General features: G+C 40.9%; 3 protein-coding genes across 3 annotated transcripts; all 3 read right to left on the reverse strand.

Moving 5' to 3' along the window:
- Positions 1-300: 300 nt before the first annotated feature.
- On the reverse strand, positions 301-15677 carry LOC311261878 (uncharacterized protein). The gene is made up of 9 exons (XM_084360891.1): positions 15444-15677; positions 14279-15310; positions 11823-12005; positions 11295-11574; positions 5249-5288; positions 4794-5128; positions 4166-4305; positions 2607-2855; positions 301-2509 (listed from the first exon to the last, which is right to left on the reverse strand). The coding sequence occupies exons 1-9, from the start codon at positions 15613-15615 to the stop codon at positions 1368-1370; spliced, it is 3573 nt and encodes a 1190-aa protein (XP_084217017.1). The 5' UTR covers positions 15616-15677; the 3' UTR covers positions 301-1367.
- Positions 15678-17586: 1909 nt separating this feature from the next.
- Positions 17587-20503, reverse strand: LOC311261518 (uncharacterized protein). The gene is made up of 2 exons (XM_084360219.1): positions 20177-20503; positions 17587-20031 (listed from the first exon to the last, which is right to left on the reverse strand). The coding sequence occupies exons 1-2, from the start codon at positions 20415-20417 to the stop codon at positions 18908-18910; spliced, it is 1365 nt and encodes a 454-aa protein (XP_084216345.1). The 5' UTR covers positions 20418-20503; the 3' UTR covers positions 17587-18907.
- A 237-nt stretch (positions 20504-20740) lies between these two features.
- Positions 20741-22962, reverse strand: LOC311261227 (uncharacterized protein). The gene is made up of 2 exons (XM_084359715.1): positions 22703-22962; positions 20741-22618 (listed from the first exon to the last, which is right to left on the reverse strand). The coding sequence occupies exons 1-2, from the start codon at positions 22872-22874 to the stop codon at positions 21708-21710; spliced, it is 1083 nt and encodes a 360-aa protein (XP_084215841.1). The 5' UTR covers positions 22875-22962; the 3' UTR covers positions 20741-21707.
- Between the last annotated feature and the right edge of the window lie 663 nt (positions 22963-23625).

Genomic DNA, 23625 nt, shown 5'->3' on the forward strand with positions numbered 1-23625 from the left:
ATAATTAAATCAAAATATTGCAGCCCCAAAAGTACTATAGCTATAGCTGTTGAAGAAACGTAGTGCAATAAAAATGTACAATGATTATCTGTTGAATAGTAAATAGTATTTATATATGTTCATATATATATATATATATATATATATATATATATATATATACACACACACACACTGGTCGTCAGGTGTTTCAAGTATGTGAATTAAGTAAAAGTTATTCCACAAGTGCTGGAATTATGTGGCTCCTCACTTCTGGGAGTTTAGAGCTACAGACAAAAACCACAAGACGCTGGGCTTTTGAAAACATTTACTTTCATGACATTTTAAAGGCTCTTATGCACACGATATCGGTCCCTCACATCACAACGTTAGAATTATAGCCACCACTGTGTGCTCAGTCTGAAAAAGATACCTGAGATACAGAGCGTACACCTTTTAACTGAACTGAAACCTCTTCCAAATGTTTTGGCAGAATATCAAACTCACTGGTGGCAATTTGTCAGATCACATGCATGTAGCCACAGAAGCTTTCCCACGTGTCACATTTTAAAGAGTTTTTACCTGCCGAGTATATACAGAGAATATTTAACTTAGTAGAGTAATACATATTGTGTGACTTAGGTAGGCATGGGATGATATGAAAATGTCTTTTGACAATTATCCTGTCCAGCATTCACAATATTATCACAACAATTTAAAAAATATTCTTCAAACATAATAAAAAATATATATATATATTGCACTAAAATATACTGGAATCACTTTACATTTGGTTAGAAAACATTTTTATTTCATCACAGATAGAACACAATCTTTTCTTTCTGAAGTGGAAAACAATCAAAGAATCTTAAATAAGTAATCATAAATCATAACGCTGGTATCCTCCTCTCACTGTTGTTTTTCCACTTGGAATCTGTTATATTTCCACACATTTGATTTAAATTGTTTTTGTGGTGGATACAAAGTGCAAGCCGAGCCTTCAGCCATTGTGACAGGATTAGGCAATTCAAAATAGATCTGGAAACCAGCAGGCCAGAAAGATTTTTAAGTCATTCGTGACAGGATTTTTACGATCATCTTGATTCAGAATTTAACCCCATGATAAAAATTATCCATGATCAACTAATTGTGAGTGTTTTTTGTCACAATTGGCATTAAATCTATTATCGTCCCATCCCTAGACTCAGGTACTTTTTCCCTAAAAGGACTGCAGACATGTAGCTCCTCAGATCTAATGTATTTATACATTGAATCACTAGAACTGAACAAGACTACTTGCTTGTCCGTGGTCTTGTCTTGTCTGAAAGCTCCCCCACATGTTTAGCATGCTTTTTGTCCCTTTGCCAGTCGGGCATCCAACAGAATCTTTAACAATAATATAGCTCTTGATCCATGTGAGATGTCCTATGCTTTTTCAATAAAAACCCGACAGTAAATCTCATCCCACAGATCTTGCAAACGTATGGCTTCTCCCCTGTGTGGCTTCTCATGTGAACTTTCAAGACGTTGCCAAGTCGGAAATCTTTGCCACATATTTCACATGAATACGGCTTCTCACCTGTGTGGATTCTCATATGCCTGCTCACCGATGAAGCGTCACAGAATCTTTTCCCACAGATTTTGCAAGGATATGGCTTCTCCCCTGTGTGGCTTCTCACGTGGACTTTCAAGACACTGCCAAGTCGGAAACCTTTGCCACAAATTTCACACGAATACGGCTTCTCACCTGTGTGGATTCTCATATGAGTTTTTAAATCTGTACCCTTTTTGAATTCTTTTCCGCAGGCGCCACAAGAATGTGGCTTCTCACCTGCGTGGACCCTTAAATGAAAGTTCAAGGATGACGTCTGACTGAATCTTTCCCCACATATGTTGCAAGAATATGGCTTCTCACCTGTGTGACTTCTCAGGTGGACTATTAAGCCACTACTATATTTGTAAGCTTTCCCGCAGGTTTTGCACGAATGCGGCTTCTCACCTGTGTGGATTCTTAAATGAGTTTTCAACTCTGATGTCTGACTGAATCTTGCTCCACAGATGCTGCAACAATGTGGCTTCTCACCTGTGTGGACCCTCAGGTGCTCCTGCAATTTTGAGGTGAACTTAAAAACTTTCCCACATTGGTCACATTCATGAGACATTTCAACTTTGTCAGTATTACAGTGCGTTTGGGTTTTTTGATGTATTTTCTTTGGCTCTGAATGTGTTGTTGATCCTGAGTCTGGCTGCTCAGGCTGGTGGTCACTTGTTTGTTCAGGTTCACTGTGGTCACTTTCCTCATAAGCAGGAATCCACATGAAGGTATCATCCTCCAGCTTCAGTACAAGCTGCTCTCTCTCCTGACTGGTGCAGAGTTCCTCCTGTTCCGCTTTAATCTGTGGAGGCTCTGGGTCCTCTTGGTCCAGACTGGAGTTCCTCTCCTGGTCACAGAGCTGCTGGTCAGAGAGAACTTCCTCCTCCTCGTCGTCCTCGTCCTCCTTCTCCTTACAGACATGTTGCTGTGGGAACTCTGGTGGGACAGAGGACAGAATAACCTACATTTAACAGCTTACATTAAAATCTAATTCCTCTGTTTTGTGCTTTTAAAATAATCATGTTTTACACACCTGTCCTTTGTAACTGTATTTCAGGTTTCAAAGCATCCAGCAGTCTGCGCTGACGATCGATCTCTTCCTCAAAAGTGATGATAGTTTGTTTAAAAACGCTGAATATTTCTTCAGCAGCAGCGGTTAGTCGCTCGTTAATGACCTCTCTCAAACTCTCAACTGAAGACATTGTTGTTTGTTTACAGTTAGATAAATCAGTAGTGCTACGACTACCACGTCCTCTTCCGTATGCCGCTACTAAGCTAGCTACTTAGCTAACGTATATGTTGTTTACTTCCGCTGGATGTCACGCTGTCAGGTTCCGACAGTGAACGTGCGCAAGCTTTTCGTTCCGCTTTCACCTGATGCCTTGGTGTGCAAAGTTAAAGGAGCACCATGTAGATTTGGAGGAGAAATATTCAAACTCAGAATTTTAATATTTGAAATATTGATTGAGTTAATAATACAAACGCAGACATATGTTTTTCCACAACTGAATTGAGATGTGTCACTGACAAACTCGCTCAAATACTCAAACAAAGATATTGTTGCTGAATGGAAGATTTCTTAAGCAGAGTCTGAGGAAATCAATCAGGATACAGTAGAAAAAGAAATATGGCATGAATGGAAACAAGAGATAAAGGTAAAGATATAAATAAAATAGTTAAGTAGACAATAAAATAAAATAATAAAGCAGACAATCTAAGTATTTACAGATATACAGTGCAATATAAATATGGTAAATGGGAAATATACATAGATACACATATATACACATATATAAATATATAAATAGCCATTTGAGTCCGATCATCAGAGGGAGGAGTTGTAAAGTTTAATGGCCACAGGTAGGAATGACTTCCTGTGGCGCTCAGTGATGCATTTGGGAGCAATTAGTCTTTCGCTGAAAGTGCTCCTCTGTTTGACCAGAGCGTTGTGGAGAGGGTGAGAGCCATTGTTGTTTCTGGGCAGTCTCCATCAAAGGTGTTGGTGTGTAGTTTGGTGATGAGAGAGTCCTCGGAGGCAGATGGTGGATGGAAAGAACATTCTTTATTGAAACAGATTTCAAGCCTGCGTCCGAAACCAGTGCGGCCGCACCCGATGTTCCCAATTTCTGATAAAGTTATGCCGAAAGCTTTGTCGTCTGCTCTATCAGAAATCCTCTCTACTCTAGGAAATCTACAAGTGTCCACCACTGACTTTCTCTGTCTGTGTGGGCCTTTTTAGATCGCTTCTGCCTACAACTATCTACTTCTTCTAATTAGTCACTTTGGTGGATTGAGGGTCCATCTATCCAATAGGCGAGAGTTACCTAACTCTGCTGATGTCACTTCTGGACTTTACGACCTAAAGCCGCCCTGAATCTCTCTCTGTCTCTATATGGAAATGTATATGTTAAGCCAGATCCAAACAATTGGGATGAGAGCCGAGCTCAGTGTAATCCCTTTTAAGGGCCTCATCTTGTAGCTAACATGTAACGCACACACACAGAACAGCTGTATTCCTTAAACCTTACACAGAGGAACACCCTATCACAGTTAACTCATAGTACAGAATGTGCTGTTGTTCAGATACCTCACCATACTGCAGTATCACCCGCAACTTCGACAGCATCCTCCTGTCTGACACTGCTATCAAAGTGTCCAGCTCCACACCCACAACGTCACTGGCCTTCTTGATCAGCTTGTTTAGTCTGTTGGCGTCTGCTACTCTCAGTCTGCTGCCCCAGCACACAACAGCAAACAGAATAGCACTGGCACCCACAGACTCATAAAACATCCTCAGCACAGTCCGGCAGATGTTAAAGGAGCGGAGCCTCCTCAGAAAATAGAGGCGGCTCTGTCCCTTCTTGTAAAGGACTTCAGTGCTCTTAGTCCTGTCCAGTTTATTGTCAATGAACACCCCCAGATATTTGTAGTGTTCAACAATGTCCACGTTATGCCCCAGGATAGTAACTGGGGTCACTGGTGTCCTGGTTCTCCTCAGATCCACCGGTGTAAACAGTGCAGGTCGAGGAGGGGGAGAGTTGGAGTCTACAGTGAGAGGAGGGCAGGTAGCATGGGAGCCAGAGGAGGTGTGAGGAGTGGGGGGTGGGTGTGAGGGGCTCATAAAGTTGGATGGAGTGCTATCAGGAGGAGGAGGGGGGTCAGAAGCAGTGGTGGCTGGAGACAGTCAACAGGAGAGCCAGCAGGGGCTGTTCCATCAAACCTATTGAAGAACAGAGTCAACTCATTGGCCCTGGCCACACTACCATCAGCTCCACTGCTAGTTGGTCTGAAACTGGTGACGGTCCTCATACCACTCCAGACCTCCCTCATGTTATTCTGCTGGAGTTTCCACTCCAGCTTCCTTCTGTAGCCGTCCTTAGCCTCTTTGATCTTGACATTCAGGTCCCTCTGAATGTCCCTCAGCTCCTCCCTGTTGCCACCTCTGAAAGCCTTCTTCTTCCGGTTGAGTATGGCTTTGATGTCTTTTGTTACCCAAGGCTTGTTGTTTGGGTAACAGCGCACAGTCCTTGCTGGGACAATGCAGTCCACCTGAAACTGATGTAGTCAGTAATACACTCAGTAAGCCCATCAATGTCCTCTCCATGTGGCTCACAGAGTACATTCCAGTCAGTCACCTCAAAGCAGCCCTGCAGTGCCTCATAGCAGTCCTCTGACCATGTCCTCACTGTCTTTGTGGTCACAGGCAGCCTCTTCACTAGAGGCACATAGCAGGGAGTGAGAAGCACCAAGTTGTGATCTGATCTTCCCAGCGGGGGGAGAGACGTGGAGGTGTATGTGTCTTTTATATTAGCATACAGCAGGTCCAGGGTCTTCTCTCTGGTTTGACAGGTCACATACTGGGTGAATTTCGGGTGTAGTTGTACAGTATATATGCAAATATCTTTGTAGTATAAAACACAAGTCTGTACCTCGTGCAACCACACAGCTACATTCTTTATCAGATGCTGAGGTTCCAACTCCTGATAAGCCTTTGGACACTTGAAGCTCATCCCATACCATCTGAAATGGATTTGAAACGTATGTCCTACTAGGGGTTCTGCGATATTTTTTGCTTATCACTCATCCTTAATTTGCCGAAAACAAGGCATTCTGTCAATACTTAAGTACTCCTTATCTAAAGGACACATAAGAAATCTGCCTGGGTCACTCTGCCCTGCTACTTGAGGACAGACAGACTGCCATCAGGCCTTGCTCAATATCTAAGGCCATTTTAGGACATTTAATAAGAATGTGTGTGTGTAGTTTTATCTGCAACAAATATGATAAGAATATACATTTAATATAATGTAACCTGTAATTAATAAGGCTTAATAAGTAAATATATAAAAGATATTTAAGAGGTTATGTAATGATTATGATAATACTAAAAAATGAATTAAATGTCATTTTCTAAGGTCAGCATACAAAAGCCACTTTTCAGAGCTGTTAAAGGAAATTCAGAATGAAACCCTGACATTAAATCCTGCTAGCGCTCGTTGTCCCCAGGACTTTTGGCTGCATGGCGACAGTAATGGACCTTCTTCTTGCTCCATTAATCTCAATTAGACTTAAGTAAGCATCACTTATGTTGTGGTTGGAGACCTAATTTATCTCTCATAGTGTAGTAGAATAACTTTCAATAATAATGAAAAACACGGAGAGAAGTCTTCTTCCTTAACTCTTTATTATTATTTTAAAGAATGAGCACCACAGTCTGCAGAGCATGGAACCAGAGAACATAGCAAAATGTAGTTTCCTTTACACACTTCCCTTTCTCCACCAATGGGAATATTTCTCCCGCTTTTGGAGGCCTGTCAGTTTAACTCATACAGTTCACGGCTGGCCAATCACACGAGTTTCCTTATCTCTGTCGTAGAGTCTAAACCAGAAGAGGGGAGGTTTTCACCTTTACCCTACTTCCTGCAGAGGGGGTTTGAGGGGATTTTTTTACTTTTGACTAATTTTTGCTGTGTAAACAGGGTTTCATCATACTTCAGCAGTCTAATGATTCTGTGTATCTGCTTCACTAGGAATGGACATAAGAAACATCTGCCAAGGTTCTTCTTTGATGGTTGTTCGAGGCCAGACATGCTGCTGCAAGGCCACTTGCTCAATGGCAGTGCTATCTGAGGACACATGATAAAAATGCGCAGGCAGTATTATATGTGGTTGTATGGATATTCTTTGTAAGGGTTAAATACCCAGAGACTGGGAAGTGTCCTCCAGAACTGGTTTGGCATTACACCATGCATACACTTGTATTGTTGAGCCATTTCTCCTCGATAGAGCTTCATTAAATACTTCAAAGTAAGGCATCGCGTGTCCTGAGTATCCTTCATCACTTGAGATGTCAAGATTAAAGACAATCCTCAACAGTAGCAGCTCAAAAGAAAAAGCACAACACGTACATGTAACATTTAAACTACAATTAATTTGCCTCCTCTAAAGCCTCCCAAAACCAAAATATGCACAGACCGAATCACAACGCTTGTTTACAAAAAACTTCCTGGTAGAAAACCCTGGCATCACACATTGTAAGTTTACACAATTAATCTAAAATGCATGTTTGATGCTTTGTCATATCTCATTGATAACAACACTTTCACTGATGTTATGTGTGGAGAGCTTATTTACCTGTTATAGAAAATGACAGCTTGATTTTACCAAAACTAGCATTTAGTCTGAGATGTGGCTGTTGTGAAGATATCAAAGACTCCAGCAAAGACACATAAATCTATCTTTACTCGTTAAAGTTAGGGTTCAGGGTCCAGTTCCCCAAAGCACAACGGAAGTGACTGTTGTTGTGAGCTCAACATCACGATGATTCGGTTTCAAGTTTGAAATCCACTCATATAATTGAGGTTGAAACTCATTTAACAAGTCATCTGTAGGAACTATGCAATGATTGTGCGTCAAAGTAAACAAAAACAATTGACAAACGCTGTTGCTCAAAGAGGAGTTTCAGCTCTTTGGTCTCTTTTGTGTGTATGCTTGCTGAATGACGTGAAAGTCAATCATATGGCTCCTCACTTCTTGTGTGAATTAACCATGAACCAGCACGTTGTTTCCTGCAGATCTTGCAAAGGTGCAGCCTCTCACCAGTGTGGGCTTTTCTCATGTTGACTGTCATGGCAGCACCAAGTCTGAAAGCTCCCTCAGGTATACAGATTTATACTTGTATGAATGCTTCCATGTTTTTTCAGGTCTGGCATCCGTCAGAATCTTTTCCCACATCTTAGGCAGGGTTACATCTGTGTAATTTCATGTGGACTGACAAATTGCTACTACTTCTGAAATGTTTTCCACATGTTTTGCAAGGGTAAGGCTTCTCACCTGCGTGGATTCTCATGTGAACTTTTATGTCCCCCTCAAATTGGAAGTTTTTCCCACATGTTTTGCAGGAATGTGGCTTCTCATCCGTGTGGATTTTCATATGCCTTTTCAACAGCGACTTGATCTGGAATCTTGTCCCACAGGCCTTGCAACTGTAGGGCTTCTCGCCTGTGTGGGATCTCATGTGGACTTTCAACTCCCCACCGAATCTGAAATCTTTCCCGCATGTTTTGCAAGAATGTGGCTTCTCCCCTGTGTGGCCTCGCATGTGGATTGTCAAGGCGCTGTTGAGTCTAAAAGCTTTGCCACAGATTTTGCACGAAAACGGCTTCTCACCTGTGTGGATTCTCATGTGGCGTTTCAGCTCTGAACCCTTTGTGAACTTGTTTCCACATAAGCTGCAAGAACATGGCTTCTCGCCTGTGTGGACTCCTAAATGACCGTTCAACGTTGATAACTGGCTGAATCTTTGCTCACAGATGTTGCAAGAATATGGCTTCTCACCTGTGTGACACCTCAGGTGGACTGTTAAGGAGCTGCTGTGTTTGAAAGCTCTCCCACACGTTTTGCACACATGCAGCTTCTCACCCGCGTGTTTCCTTAAATGAGTGTTCAGCTCTGATGTCTGACTGAATCTTCTTCTACACTTGGGGCAACGGTGTGGCTTCTCACCTGTGTGGACCCTCAGGTGCTCCTGCAGTTTTGACTTGAACTTAAAAGCTTTCCCACACTGGTCACATTCATGAGACGTTTCACCTGAGTGAGTATCACTGTGCCTTCTGCTTTTTCGATGTCTTTTGGTTTGACTGGTTTTTGGTTTTGACTCTGAATATCTTGATGATCCTGATGTAGGAGATACACTGTATTAAAGGCAAATGTATTAATCACTGAAGATTAATAAAACACTCGTTAATGGGGCACCACCTCCGATGTTTTGTCTATTTGAATAATCCGGAGGTAATTAATCAAATCCGACTAAACAAGGTTAACTTGTATCAATTTAAATCAATTTAGTTAGTCTCATAGCTGAATTAGTGACTTCTTTATACAGTTTCCTCGGTTCTCCACATCAAAGCAAGTAAGCACAGACAACGACGTACGGTTAAATATGTTTATTTACTAAATAAATCAAGGTGAATAAATGAAATGATGATTCAGACAACAATAAAACAAACAGAAATGTGAAGACTGTATGGTTAAAGTGACAGGATTATTTAAGGTGGAAGTGAGCGATGGTAAAGTCGTGAGTCTGGGCAGCATTCAAATGTTACGAGAGTAATTTTGATACTAACGAGACCCTAACCGGACTTGTCTTGTGAAAAGATTATTATGAATTAGGAATTAAAAGAACACCAACTCATGAACGTTTAGTGAAACGTGTGCAAGATGCTTAGCCTACTTCGTCTGAAGAGTGGAGAAGCCTTTCGCTTCGATCTTTCTGCCGGATTTCGTCTGAGGGATTGCTGGCTCGCGGTAGCTGCGGGTCCCGAAGAAAGAGGGAAGATGCGGTCGATCCGACTTCACAGCAGGCGGCTCTCTCTCGTCCAGGTGTCGGAGAGAGATCAGCTGATCCAGCGCTCAGCAGAGGATGGTCCGGTTCGACCTCACAGCAGGCGGCTCTCTCTCGTCCAGGTGTCGGAGAGAGATCAGCTGGTCCAGCGCTCAGCAGAGGATGGTCCGGTTCGCTGCCCAGCGGGATGGTACCGCTCGTGAGCGTAGAGGGCAGCGTAACTTCAGCTTGGCACAAAGTCGTTGCAAACCGTGGTCCTAGGTTTGTGGAAACAGGCAGTGACACTGCGCGTTTTGCTTGGCGTTTTTAGTCTTAAAAAGACTGTTGTTTATCTTCACACTCTGAGTGGTGACTTTTAACTCTAATTCAACTGATATTTAACTTTCCTGACGAGGATAACGAAAGGACAACGCTGGCCTGGCGCTTCCTCAGTTGTTTCTCAATACAAGAATAATTAAACTGAATTCTGTTTCACTGAATAAAATAGTGATACTTAACAAAAATAGTAAGGACGGAACTTACTTCTATTAACATCTAACAAAAATAAAAGCTCTTAAAGATTATCGCACGTGGTCGATTGTACGGAGATTTAGGAGCTTGTTACAAAAAGAAGCAAAGTAAAGTGTTGAAAAATTAAGCAAAGAAGAGAAAGAGCGGAAAGAGAGAACGAGGGAGCTCTGTCCCTTGGTTTTAATAGTTCTTGTTGCAGGCGGAGCAAAGGGGGCGTACTGACCACACTCCCAGTGTGGATGTTTTAATTCCACACCTTTAAACTTGATTAATTCCAACTATCAAGTTAACGCTTCGAAATCGCGCTTAGCCTTTCTCAGAACTTTACCATGGCAAAAGTAGATGGACTTTTGTGAAACAATAAGACAGTATGATCTGATTAAAATCATTGAACACTTAAATGAAATCAACACTGGATCAGAACATAAGAATACACTTGAAAACAACGTAGGACTGATGAAACTGGTCGCTTATACATGTTCCTTCTAGTGTTAGCTTAAGGCTTGTGAAGAAAAACATTTTACAGACTTTTAAATTGTAGTTTATAAACACGTTAGAAAAAAGGATCTCCGACAGTCTAATCCAGTTAACCATAACTTACCACTAGATGGCACTGTGACTCCACCAAACACCAGACACCAGTGAGCATTAAGCGGGATCTCAGTCCATGTTCATCACAGAAACTTAGGAATTGGTTCAGTTTGATGAGCTTATTTTACTGGATTTCAAATTGTAAGAATTAAACAGGTCAGACTCTGATTTAATGGTTAATTAGAAATGCTTCTGAAGTCTAGAGGAAACTCTGACCATTTGTTTGGAATGTACCAAAGATAACACTGAAACAGATGTGTCGTTAATCTCTTCAAAGAGAGGAGGTAGAGAAAGGGGGGGGTTTTCCACCGTCCTTTTCTCTAGTGTGTGTATTGGGAAGTAGGGAGAAGAAGGATGAGTTTGAGGGACAGATAGCAAGATCGGTCCATCAGACGTGTTACCTAATTACAATTATAAAGACATTATATCACACAACTTATCACAAACAATCCCGGTTCCTTTGGTTGAGGTTTTAAAGGAGAAGTAGCTTCATATGTTTCCTTCGTTTGACCTGTGTGAAAGGAATGTTCCTGTTGGTTAGGTCAAAAACAGTTCGTACAGGGGGGTTACCATCGTAAATTAATTCAAACTGATTCCCTCTGGTGGTTTTATGACGAGAGAGTGTTGTTCTCCCTCCTAAGAGATAACACGGGGAGACATCCCGGCGTCTCCATCTTGATAACGTCCTCACACAGATGGAAAGTGTTAATAATGAGAAAAAAAACAGGGCCTCAGCAGGTCACAGGTCCACATGAGATCGTAGGCATGTTTCCCTACACTGAGTCTGCCTGCTCAGGCTGGTGGTCACTTTTTTGTTCAGGTTCACTGTGGTCACTTTCCTCATAAGCAGGAATCAACATAACGGTATCGTCCTCTTGCTTCAGTACAAGCTGCTCTCCCTCCTGACTGGTGCAGAGTTCCTCCTGCTCCTCTTTAATCTGTGGAGGCTCTGGGTCCTCTTGGTCCAGACTGGAGTTCCTCTCCTGGATACAGAGCTGCTGGTCAGAGAGACCTTCCTCCTCCTCTTCCTCCTTACAGACATGTTGCTGTGGGAGCTCTGCAGGAACAGAGGACAAAGTATTGAGATCAAATATATAAAGTCGAATATGTGTGATATTAAATTAATAAACAAATATAACACACTTATTCTGCCTTATTCTGTTGATACCTGCATGAGTATATAAATACATGTGTGTTTGTAAGTTTGTGAGTGCACTTATCAACAACTGTCTTCATATTTATATCCGATTTCTCTGTTTTGAGCTGTAAAACGTTAATTAGAAACAATAACTCGATATCACACACCTTTCCTGTGTAACTTCACGTCAGGTTTCAGAGCGACATCCAGCAGTCTGCGCTGACGGTCGATCTCCTCCTCGTACCCGGCGATGGTTTCTTTAAAAACTCCCAATATTTCCTCTCCGGCAGTAACAGCTAGTCGCTTTCTCACCAAGTCTCTCAGGAACTCAGATGAAGACATCGCTGCTTGATTTACAAATCAAGGAGGCTAACTCACTGCGACACATCCACCCGCCATCCTCCTCAGTTGGAAGTGTCACGATCATCCAGCTGCAAACAGCAGCCGCAGACTTCTTCTTCTTCTTCGTCTCTCCGTTTTATGGCGGATTGAAATCCTGACTTTTAAGGCACATACCGCCAACTACTGGGTGCTCTTTTATTTATGGGGGGGGGGGAAAGGCATTTTATTTAAAGTTGTACGTTTATCAATGTCAGCATCAAGGTTGGACATTCACCTCGCTTCCCCTAAAGAACCACATTTTACATTTTAAGTGACTGAAGAAGTTTTAAAGTAGAAATGTCACAGTGTAATTCAGTGTCATGTAATATTTAATTTTAATTACTGATGCCATAATGAGTGTCATTTGTTTGTAGCACCCAAACAAGGTGAAGTTCAGTTCCACCTTTATTTATTTATCTTTTTTTTTACATCCCCTTGGATTGTTTAACAAAACATTATCATTTTATGAGCTCATTCATTTTTTTAAAATAATCCTAACCTGAAAATGAGTTGTAGGTGGTGAAGTACTATAAGACTGTTTACGTGTTAACAGTTATTTCATTACAAAAGTGATTAGACTGTATGTAAATCAGTCAATCTGAGAAACAGCAGTGTTTCCTCTAATCTTCTTTCCTGTAAACACATTTTAAATATATGTAACGCAGCAAAACAGTTTGATCAACAGCAGAACAAACTTCGAGAGCCTTGGTTAAAAAAGTTTATTACAAAAGGAATCTGTGATCAGAGATTGTTCCACAGCGTGTAAACATGGACACAGTCCAAAAACTTAAATTAGTGTTACATGATCTGAGCTTAAAGGTGCACTATGTAGTTTTGGGGAGGAAGAGAAAGATCTTCATTGACTATTTTTTTTTTGAATGCTTAAACAAACTTAAATAAACAAACCCTCTTCGTTTTCATGACTTTCATTCTTTGCTTTGTTTATATTTGGCGGACCCTGCCACCTTTCTAGCTTCAAACTCTGTTCCTGGGATCTTATTTTCCTCTGAGGAGTTTTTATTCAGGTATGGGAGGGATGTGTATTTCTGAGTTTGAATTATTACCTCTTTAATATTGTAAATATTAAAATTCTGACTTTGACTTCTTCTCCAAAACTACACAGTGGCCCTTTAACACAGACTTACGAGACACCAGACACCCGAAGCCTCCTAACATCAAGTATGTCGAGTGTGAAGGCCTCTGAAGAGGCTCCCAAACTAATGCACAAGTTAAACATTCTTTAAATTTCTACCACAACAGTTTAAAAACACACCATGCATTCACAAAGTTAGTAAACTAGTGAAACTTCTCTCAGAACAAATGTGAACATGAAAGCGCTTATGCTCAGAGGTCCATCTCAGTTTTACTGAGGCCACAATGTACAAATAGCAATGATTCATGTCTTTCAGACTTACATGTCCTTCAAATAATAATTTGTTGTACTGTACAAATACTGATGCCGGCACCCTGGTTCACAAAGATGTGTGAGGGGATGAATTAGACGAGGTGGAGCCTTCTTATTTTCAACAGTTTAACGAGGCATCATATAAAATAAGCTAATAATACACACACAAGAGCTGTCAAGTAAATGTCATGGCCTAAAAAGCACATTTGCCTGTGAGATCTAGTAAAACAGATGTACGTGTAATATATAATCAATGTGTTTTTTTATTAGCAGCGTTCAAGATTTCATATCTGTAAGATTATTTACATGCTAACTTGGCCAAATGAGGACAATCAATGTAGTTCAGTTCCACCGCTGCCTGTATACTTTAACTTCAGCTTTACTTCTGATGTCACATGATGTGTCAGTAGTGCATCTCATTTAATGGATGAGTTTCTCATGTGAGTATTGATCCTCGTGTGTTTTTCAAGTATGCAATTTGAGTAAATGTTCCAACAAGTGCTCCCATTTTGTGTCCTCTGACTTCAGTCAGTTGTAATGTGTTTTGTGTTGACCACTACGACTTATCATCTACAACATCCTGCAAACACTATTGTGTGAGGACATAGCGGAGATGTTCATTTCCTTTCATTTGGGCCTTTTGGCTGCATAACAGGAAGGGTGTTTACACCTTTGGGCCGCTGGGCTGAAACACAGGAAAGATGTTCGTCTGTGATCACATCAGAGGAACTCACACACAACTTTTGCTCAGTTTACTTGCCTGTAAACACTCTTACACACACGTACCGAACCATACACCTTTTTCCCCACAGGTGCTGCAGGGCTATGGCCTCTCACCAGTGTGGGCTCTTCTTATATGGACCAACAAGCCACTACTACAGCTGAAATCGCTTCCACATATTTTACAGAGGTACGGCTTCTCCCCTGTGTGGGTTCTCCTGTGAACTTTCAAGACACCGTTGAGTCTGAAATCTTTCCCACATATTTCACAGGAGTACGGCTTCTCGCCTGTGTGGATCCTTATATGCGTATTCAACTCTGATGTCCGACAGAATGTTTTCCCACATGTTTTGCAAACAAACGGCTTTTCACCCGTGTGGATCCTCATATGCCTTTTCAACGGTGGCATGGTACGGAACGTTTTCCCACAGGTCATGCACAGGTACGGCTTCTCGCCTGTGTGCGTTCTCATGTGGGATGTCAGGGCAGTAGTAAGTGCGAAATCTTTCCCGCATATTTTGCAGGAATACGGCTTCTCACCCGTGTGGATTCTCACGTGAGTTTTCAGTGCCGACATGTATCCGAATCTTTGATCGCAGAACTTGCAAACGTACGGCTTCTCCCCTGTGTGCACGCTCAGGTGCCTCTGCAATTTTGACTTGTACTGAAAGATTTTTCCACAAGTGCCACATTTATGAGACACTTTGCCTGTGTGAGAATCACAGAGAGTCTCTGACGTGGCAGAGTTATATTCATTGTTACTGTGACTTGTGCTCTCATGATGCTCAATCTGTAGTTTCGTCTCTGCATTTGTAGTTGATTGAAAGTCTCCACGCACGCCCACTTTATGATCTCGGCTCTCAGCTACACGAGAGCTGTCAGCGAGGAGCTGGTGGTCACCGCTCGATTCGGCTTCACTGTGGTCACTTTCCTCATACGAAGGAATCAACATGAAGGTATCAGTCTCCTGATTCAGGACAAGCTGTCCCTCCTGACTGGTGCAGAGTTCCTCCTGCTCCTCTTTAATCAGTGGAGGCTCTGGGTCCTCTTGGTCCAGACTGGAGCTCCTCTCCTGGATACAGAGCTGCTGCTCAGCCAGAACTTCCTCCTCCTCCTCCTCCTCTGTAAAGACATGTTGCTGTTGGAGCTCTGGAGGAACAGAGGACAGAATTAATAATATTATGATGATTGGGGGAAAGTACCTGTAGACTTAAACAATTAGCGTTATATATAAATCTAATGGATCTGTTTTGCGGTGTTACTGTTGTCACGTTTTACACACCTATCCTGTTTAACTTTATTTCAGGTTTCAGAGCCACATCCAGCAGTTTGCGCTGACGGTCGATCTCTTCTTCGTACTCGACGACGGTGACTTCAAAAACTCTGAATATCTCCTCAGCAGCAGCAGTCAGTCGCTCGCTGATAAACTCTCTCAAGTAAGCGACAGAAGACATTTTTGTTTTATTACAAATGAAATATTATCCACGTTACATCCACAATTTCATCCTCCAGCTGACGCTCCAGGGTTCACTTCCGCCGGGTGTCACCGTATTACGTTCCGTCAGTGAAAGTGAGTTCGCTTTTCTTTCCGCTTGGGCATCAGTCTCGCTTTATTTCATTGTTGAAATGAGATTATTCTCCACACGTTATGTTTACTTAAATATTTTCGAGTAATCTGCCAGCCAATGATTTTAAATAGAAAACATATAAACATGAGTGTAAGAAGTTAACACACGTGACGAAAAGTACCAAAATGTGAATATACCCCTGCATTCAAAATGTTATTAATAGTGGTGGTGAAATATAAAGATAGTTTACACAAGTAACAGTACTGTTACTACTGTAAAAAATAACCTGTTGCAAGTAAAAATCTCAGCTGCATCACTGCGTCGTTGTCTTCCTGTGGTGAATAATTCCTATTTCTATATTATAGCCTTATTAATTACAGGTCACATTATATGACATGTATATTCTTATTATATAAAACTACACAATACACATTCTTATTACATGTCCTTAAATGGCCTTGGATATTGAGCAAGGCTTGACGGCAGCCAGTTCGTCCTCTAGTAACAGGGCAGAGTGGCCCAGGCAGAGGTTCCCTGTGTCCTATTCAAGACAAGGAGCGCTCAAGTACTGATAGACTGCCTTGTTTATGCCACATTAAGGACGAGTCACAAGCAAAACAATCTACTAGAACCCCAGAAGGAAGTAAGTTGAAGGTGAGGTGCAATCCCTAGACCATTGCTCTGCAGACCAGAGCCAAGTATGCATCACACACACACACACACACACACACACACACACACACACACCACCATCATGTCAGATCTCCTTTCAAAACAAAGTGACATATATGACACAGATGAGTAATGCTTAAAACTTCTGGACAAACTTCACTATGATGAATAAAAGGAATAAACTCAATTAACCTCAGTTGTCCTTACTAGAATACATATGTTTATTACAACACATATCTGGTGTGAGAGAAGACCTTGTTACAGCGTGTAAAGATGGACACAGTAAAGTAGCACAACCATTGCATTCTCTCAGCTTAATACAGGATGTTCCTCGTCATTCAGAATCACGTATAACACCACCACCAGGGAAAACAATTAATGTAAGAGACAGCAGACACCCAAAGCCTCCTCACAAAAAGTATGGCAGGTGTGAAGGACTCTGAGGAGGCCTCTCAACCACGTCGTTCCACAAAATGAACATTACTTGAATTTCTACCACAACAGTGTAAAAATACTGCATGCAATAAAAATGTTAGTGAACTAGCAAAATTACTCTCAGAAAAATGTATTTAAAGTATGAAATGTTTAAGTACTCATGCTCAATGGCCCTTCTCAGTGTTACTGAGGCCGTGATGTATAAAAAGCTTTTTGTGGCGGCTAGTCGAGGTGGAGCTATTATATTTTTTTACGTAGTTCACACACGGAAGGATAGTTTAACAAGGCATCACATTAAATAAGCTAATTATATGTTTTTCTATTCATGCTATTAGCACACTAAAGCTGTAAAGTAAAATCTAATGGCCTAAAAAGTACAGTATTTGCCTGTGAAATGTAGTAAAAGAGAAGTACATGTAACATACAATGAAAGTACTAAAAGAAGATTTCAAGATTTCATATCTGTGTGGAGTTTACTTGCAATCGTGGCAATATGAAGGCAATTAATGTTGTACATTAGTGCAGGGTTTAAGTAAATGTAGTTCGGTTCCTCTACTGCATATATACTTGTTCAATATCACTTAACCTCCAGGTGGTGAGCTTCAACATTAAAACACCTCTTGCATGCTGTGACTGAACTCTTTGAAAAGAACTATGACTACTTTTACTTTTGATCTCAGTCACACCCGTTTACAGTCTTGATGAACAGATTGGGCCTGTGGTGAAGTGTGAATCTGGTATCCTTACATGTTCACTTAACAAAGATTTATTGATACAATACATAAATAAGAATAAAAAAACAGCACATTGTAAGCCACTTTCCTTTAGGTACTAATAACAGTATGCACTACAAGCACAAGGGGAACTTAAGTCTGAAATGCTGGCATTTAAAGAATATATTTTCATTCAAATGGAGCAAATTTTCAACAATGTGTTTTTGTGTCACCTCTAAAACCCGAATTCAACTTTACATGAAGGTTAACCAATCACAAAACACTTTAAAGTGACAAATCAAGAGAAATGCTGCACTTTGTAATAAACATTTGGGAGATTGATTGTTTTCAAAGAAAATTGTTGCTACTAGAGATATAAGTTATGTAGTAATATGAAGAAATACATTAAACAAAACGTGATGTTGTTGAAAATGTACTACATAATTACATATAAATGTATACAAATACAATCAGTAACAGTTGTAGCTACTGCAAAAGTGCATTTCATTCTGTAGGTGAAACTTCTCCACAGGAGTTTCAGCTCCATGGTTTCTCCTGTAGTTTATTGATCCTCATGTTTTTTCAAGCACGATTTGAGTCAAAATTTTCCCACAAGTGCTTCAATTATAAGGCTCTCAATTTCTGTAGTCTGTAACCACTACAACTGAATTGTCTCCCAAGTTTCACGAATACAAGGCTACTTGAATGTAAATCATCCTATACACAGGGGTCAGCAACCATAGGCACGTGCGCCACCATTGGCACGCAGTAGCTTAACCAATGGCAGACGAGCACAAAGACTTTTTGGAAATGTTTATTGCTGATGAACAAGATGAATGATTCCAACTCAGATGTTGATGTTTTCATGGAGATGGCATTCTTGTATACCGCTTATTTTGGTAATTTCTCTCTTTTGGACATTTGCTGCCATTGAAACACTTTTCAATCAGAGGAATTCATTGAAAGCAGTGTGCTGATATGGGAACTGAGCATATTATTTGTAACCACAGGGAGTAAAAAAAAATAAAATTCAACTCTTTTGTTCTCTCTTTTGTTGCTGATGAACAAGATTAGTGGAATTGTTAATGATTCTAAATTCATGTTGATGTTTTCATATGCATGGCAGCTGTGTTTAGTGCTCTCGTATGATTTTTTAAAATGTTGCAGAAATAAAATTACAGATCTGTTGGGAGATTTATATTTTGATGTTGTGTCATGATTAAACTTAATGCTAACCTTAAGGCTGATGTGAAACACTGATTAAAAAGATTTTAAAATGGCACTTCATATCAAAATGGTTGTCAACCCCTGTTATATACCGTACCAAACCAAAAACTTCTCCCACAGGTGGAGCAGTGCTATGCCTTCTCACCAGTGTGGGCTCTTCTTATGTGCGCCATCAAGCCACTGCTATAACTGAAATTGCTGCCACATATTTTACAGAGGTACGGCTTCTCCCCTGTGTGGGTTCTCATGTGAACTTTCAAGACGCTGTTGAGTCTGAAACCTTTCCCACATGTTTTGCATGAAAATGGCCTCTCGCCTGTGTGGATCCTTATATGAGTTTTCAATTCTGCTGACTGAGAGAATCCTTGCCCACACGTTTTGCAGGTATATGGCTTCTCACCAGTGTGAACTCTTATATGCCTTTTCAATGTTTGCTTGTCATGGAACCCTTTCCCGCAGGTTTTGCAAACGTGCGGCTTCTCGCCTGTGTGGATCCTCATGTGGACCCTCAGGGCACTGCTACGTGTAAAATCTTTCCCACACGTTTTGCACAAATACGGCTTCTCGCCTGTGTGGATCCTTATATGTGTATTCAGCACCGACATGTAAGGGAATCCTTGCCCGCAGAACATGCAAATGAATGGTTTCTCACCAGTGTGGATTCTCATGTGCTTTTTCAACGCTGGATTGTCACAGAATCGTTTCCCACAGGTGGTGCAAGAATATGGCTTCTCACCTGTGTGGACAATTAGGTGTCTCTGCAGTTTTGACTTATACTGAAAGGTCTTTTCACAAGTGCCACATTTGTACGACACTTTACCCATGTGAGTATTACTGTGAATGGTAGAGTTAAATTCATTGTTACTGTGACTTGTGCTTTCTTGATGTTCATTCTGTGGTTTTGTCTCTGCATTTGTACTTGATCCAGAGTCTTCATACACGCCTCCTTTCTGGTCTCCACTCTCAGCTATAAGGGAGTTATGAGAAAGGAGCTGGTGGTCACTACTTGATTCAGATTCACTGTGGTCACTTTCCTCATAAGCAGGAATCAACATAATGGTGTCATCCTCCTGCTTCACAACAAGCTGCTCTCCATCCTGACTGGTGCAGAGTTCCTCCTGTTCCTCTTTAATCTGTGGAGGCTTGTAGTCCTCTTGGTCTGGACTGGAGTTCCTCTCCTGGATACAGAGCTGCTGGTCAGGAACTTCCTCCTCCTCCTCCTCCTCCTCCTTACAGACATGTTGCTGTGGGAGCTCTGCAGAGAGAGAGAAAAATGAGTAGGACACTAGTGTGATAAAGAAAAACAACGGAGGAGAGTACCGGTATATATTTACAGTTTGGATTATAAATCAATCTAATGGCTCTGTTTTGTAGCCTTACTGTTGTCACGTTTTACACACCTATCCTGTTTAACTTTATTTCAGGTTTCAGAGCCACATCCAGCAGTTTGCGCTGACGGTCGATCTCTTCTTCGTACTCGACGATGGTGACTTCAAAAACTCTGAATATCTCCTCAGCAGCAGCAGTCAGTCGCTCGCTGATAAACTCTCTCAAATAAGCAACAGAAGACATTATCGATTTATTACAAATCAAACGCGTATCGACGTTACGACTACAATACTGTCTACCTGCTAATTCCATACATCCATGAAGCTAACGCTAATACGCTAATAGCACCTGCAGTGTTTACTTCCGGTTGGTGTCACCGTATTATGTTCCGTCAGTAGCAAGTGAGTTCGCTTTTCTTTCCGCTTTCAATAAGGGTTGGGGCATGTTTCTCGCTTAATGTCAAAGGCAATTCATTTTCTACGTTTATGTTAAGTCTTTTCGAGCATAAGGATCTGAATACTTCTGCAAACCCTGTTGAAAAGTAGTAAAGTCAATAATGTGTAACATCAAATAAAAGTAATCATAGAACAAATACCTTCCAATTTACTTATTTTTCATTTGATGTGTTTATTATTATTATTATTATTATTATTTCATATCTTGATATACATGCTATCTTGGCCATCTGAGAACAATCAATATTGTACATACATACATACATACATACATACATACAGTAGATTAGTAAATGTAGTTATATCACTGCATACATGCTTATTCAATATAAGGCAGCTCCACTTACCAAACTATCAAACAGTACCAGATAATACTTTCACTTAACCTCCAGCTGATGAGCTGCATCATTAAAGCACTTCTTGCACGTTATGATTTAACACTCTGAAAAGAGTTTAGTACGAACCATAGTATGTCCAACTAGCACCTGTGCTTTTACTGCTGGTGGTAAACATTATCCTCCAATCCATTAGTTTGGGAACATTAGTCTGAATAACTGGCATTGCATGTTTTCATTGGCAACAATATTCTTTGAGAACAGCTCTAAAACGTGAAACTTATAAAGTTGACCACAAAATACATTAAATATCAAATCACATGACAGACAAATAAATGACAACAAGAGTGGTCGAACAACATGTGATGTTTCTTAGCTACGTCATCATAGAGTTCACAATCCACTAAAAGAGGTAGTGCAGGAAATTAGTAAAAAAGAAAATGTGTTGCACAGGTCAAGCATGCTGAAGGAACTGTGCACTCAGTATGCAAGAATTATTCAGATTTGTAAATTATGGTTGTCTCGAAGAAATACTGTTGCTAACATAAATATGACTAATCAAGTAATATTAGGAGAAAGATTAGTTCAACAAAACTTGATTTGATTATTGACAATGTACTACTTCATTACTTTAAGATATTGTGACCTTTTCTTTATGGATAATGGTTAGATACAATATGTAGTTTTGATGAGTATTCATTTTGGTGGGTGACCACTTGTCCAGCAGTGGTTCAGTATGATGGTTTGATGATCCTGTTTGTGGATTTTTCTGGGTTAGGGTTAGAGTTGCTGCATTTATGTGGCTCCAAACACTACTTGCATTTATGCACTTTTATATGCCTTGAAAATTCAAACACTCCAGAGAATCTTTTCCCACATTTGTTGCAGTGATACGGCTTCTCACCAGTGTGGGCTCTTCTGATGTGAACTGTTAAGTCACCACTATACCTGAACGCTCTCCCGCATGTTTCGCAAGAATATGGCTTCTCACCTGTGTGGATTCTTTTATGTGCGTTTAACACTGATGTCTGATTGAACCTTTTCCCGCAGGTGTTGCAGGAATATGGCCTCTCGCCTGTGTGGATTCGTCTGTGAGCCTTCAGTCCAGATGTCTGATTGAATCTTTTCCCACAGGTGCTGCACGAATACGGCTTCTCGCCTGTGTGGATTCTCATGTGAATATTCAACTTTGACATACACTTACAATCTTTCCCACAGGTGTCACATTTGAAGGACCTTTTACCGGTGTGAGTATTACAGTGAATCTCTGACAAATCAAGGTTGCATACATCTTTACTGGGGCTTTGGCTTTTCTTTGGCTCTGGTGAATCTGAGTCTCTGTGCTCACCTTCTGTCTGATCTCGGCTCTCAGCTAAATACAAGTTATGAGAGAGGAGCTGTTGATTTATTAACTCCGTTACTTCTGAATTCTCATGGTCAGATTCATTTTTTACCCAACTGATACACATGCTAGATGGGAGCTCTGTCTCTGCAGCACTCTGACTTCTGTCAGGATTCAAATATAGTGTCTTATCTCCTTTGGGGTCACTTTCCTCATAAGTAGGAGTCAACATAAAGGTATCAGGCTCCTGCTTCAGTACAAGCTGCTCCTCCTGTTCCTCTTTAATCTGTGGAGGCGCTGGGTCCTCTTGGTCCAGACTGGAGTTCCTCTCCTGGTCAGCAGGACCCTCCTCCTCCATAGAGACATGTTGCTGTGGGAGCTCTGCAGGGACAGAGAACAGTGATACATTTAAAATACAGAGGTGCAAGCAAATCAAATAATTACGTTTTGTGATAATGAACACACCCGTCCTGGGTGACTGTATTTCGGGTTTACAAGCCACATCCAGCAGTCTGCGCTGACGATCGATCTCCTCCTCGTACTCGACGATGGCTTTTTTAACCACTCTGAATATTTCCTCAGCAGCGGCGGAAAGTCGCTCGCTGATAAACTCTCTCAAATGCTCGACTGAAGTCATTGTTGCTAAATTAAAATGAAGGCGGCTAATAGTTTTACTGACAGACCAACCCCCTGTCAGTTAACCCAGTGAATCCATGCAGCTGAAGCGACTGACGTCTGCTTTGTTTACTTCCGCTGGGTGTTACACTGTTGAACTTCCGACAGTGAAGTTGTTTATTGTTTTGTTCCGCGCAGAGGTATTTTCTGTCTTTAAACTAAGCATAAGAACTGTCGTGTTGGTATGACATTTTGCACCCTCACTGATATTTTAACTTCAGTTTAATACTTGTATTTTACTTTTTTTTTTTTTTACTTGCAGCTTCGCAAGCCACCAATGACTTCACACTGGAATAAGTTGAACTGCAACAAAGCTACTCTAAGGAGAAATCTGTTTGGTAAAGGGGGGCTATGTAGTTTTGGAGAAGAAATTCAAACTCAGAATTTTAGTAATTACAGTATTAATGAAGTTATAATACAAACTCAGATTTTTTCCCCATAACTGAATAAACAAGCTGTTCTCAGAGGAAAATAAGTTCCCCATGAAGCTAGAAAGGTGGCAGGGTCCGCCAAATATAATCAAAACGGTATGCAATTATTAATTGTTGCCCTGGATGGTTAGTTTGTTTATTTAGTTCATTCATTCATGAAAATGAAGCGTTTGTTTATTCAGTTTATTTAGGCATAAAAAAAGTCAATGAAGATCTTTCTCATCTGATTAAAGTTTTTTCTCCAAAACTACACCATGCACTTTTAACTACAGCCACCTATAA

This window comes from Pagrus pagrus (genome assembly GCF_965226575.1).
Source record: "Pagrus pagrus genome assembly, chromosome: 8".
Classification (NCBI taxonomy): domain Eukaryota; kingdom Metazoa; phylum Chordata; class Actinopteri; order Spariformes; family Sparidae; genus Pagrus; species Pagrus pagrus.

Coding starts and splice junctions, on each gene's coding strand:
- LOC311261518 (XM_084360219.1), bottom strand. CDS start 20,417: ATGGAATTAGCAGGTAGACAGTATTGTAGTCGTAACGTCGATACGCGT. Junction 20,032..20,176: donor AATAAAGTTAAACAGGATAG/GTGTGTAAAACG, acceptor CTCTCTCTGCAG/AGCTCCCACAGCAACATGTC.
- LOC311261227 (XM_084359715.1), bottom strand. CDS start 22,874: ATGACTTCAGTCGAGCATTTGAGAGAGTTTATCAGCGAGCGACTTTCC. Junction 22,619..22,702: donor AATACAGTCACCCAGGACGG/GTGTGTTCATTA, acceptor CTGTCCCTGCAG/AGCTCCCACAGCAACATGTC.
- LOC311261878 (XM_084360891.1), bottom strand. CDS start 15,615: ATGTCTTCTGTCGCTTACTTGAGAGAGTTTATCAGCGAGCGACTGACT. Junction 4,306..4,793: donor TTGACTCTGTTCTTCAATAG/GTTTGATGGAAC, acceptor GTGCTGGGGCAG/CAGACTGAGAGTAGCAGACG. Junction 2,510..2,606: donor AATACAGTTACAAAGGACAG/GTGTGTAAAACA, acceptor CTGTCCCACCAG/AGTTCCCACAGCAACATGTC.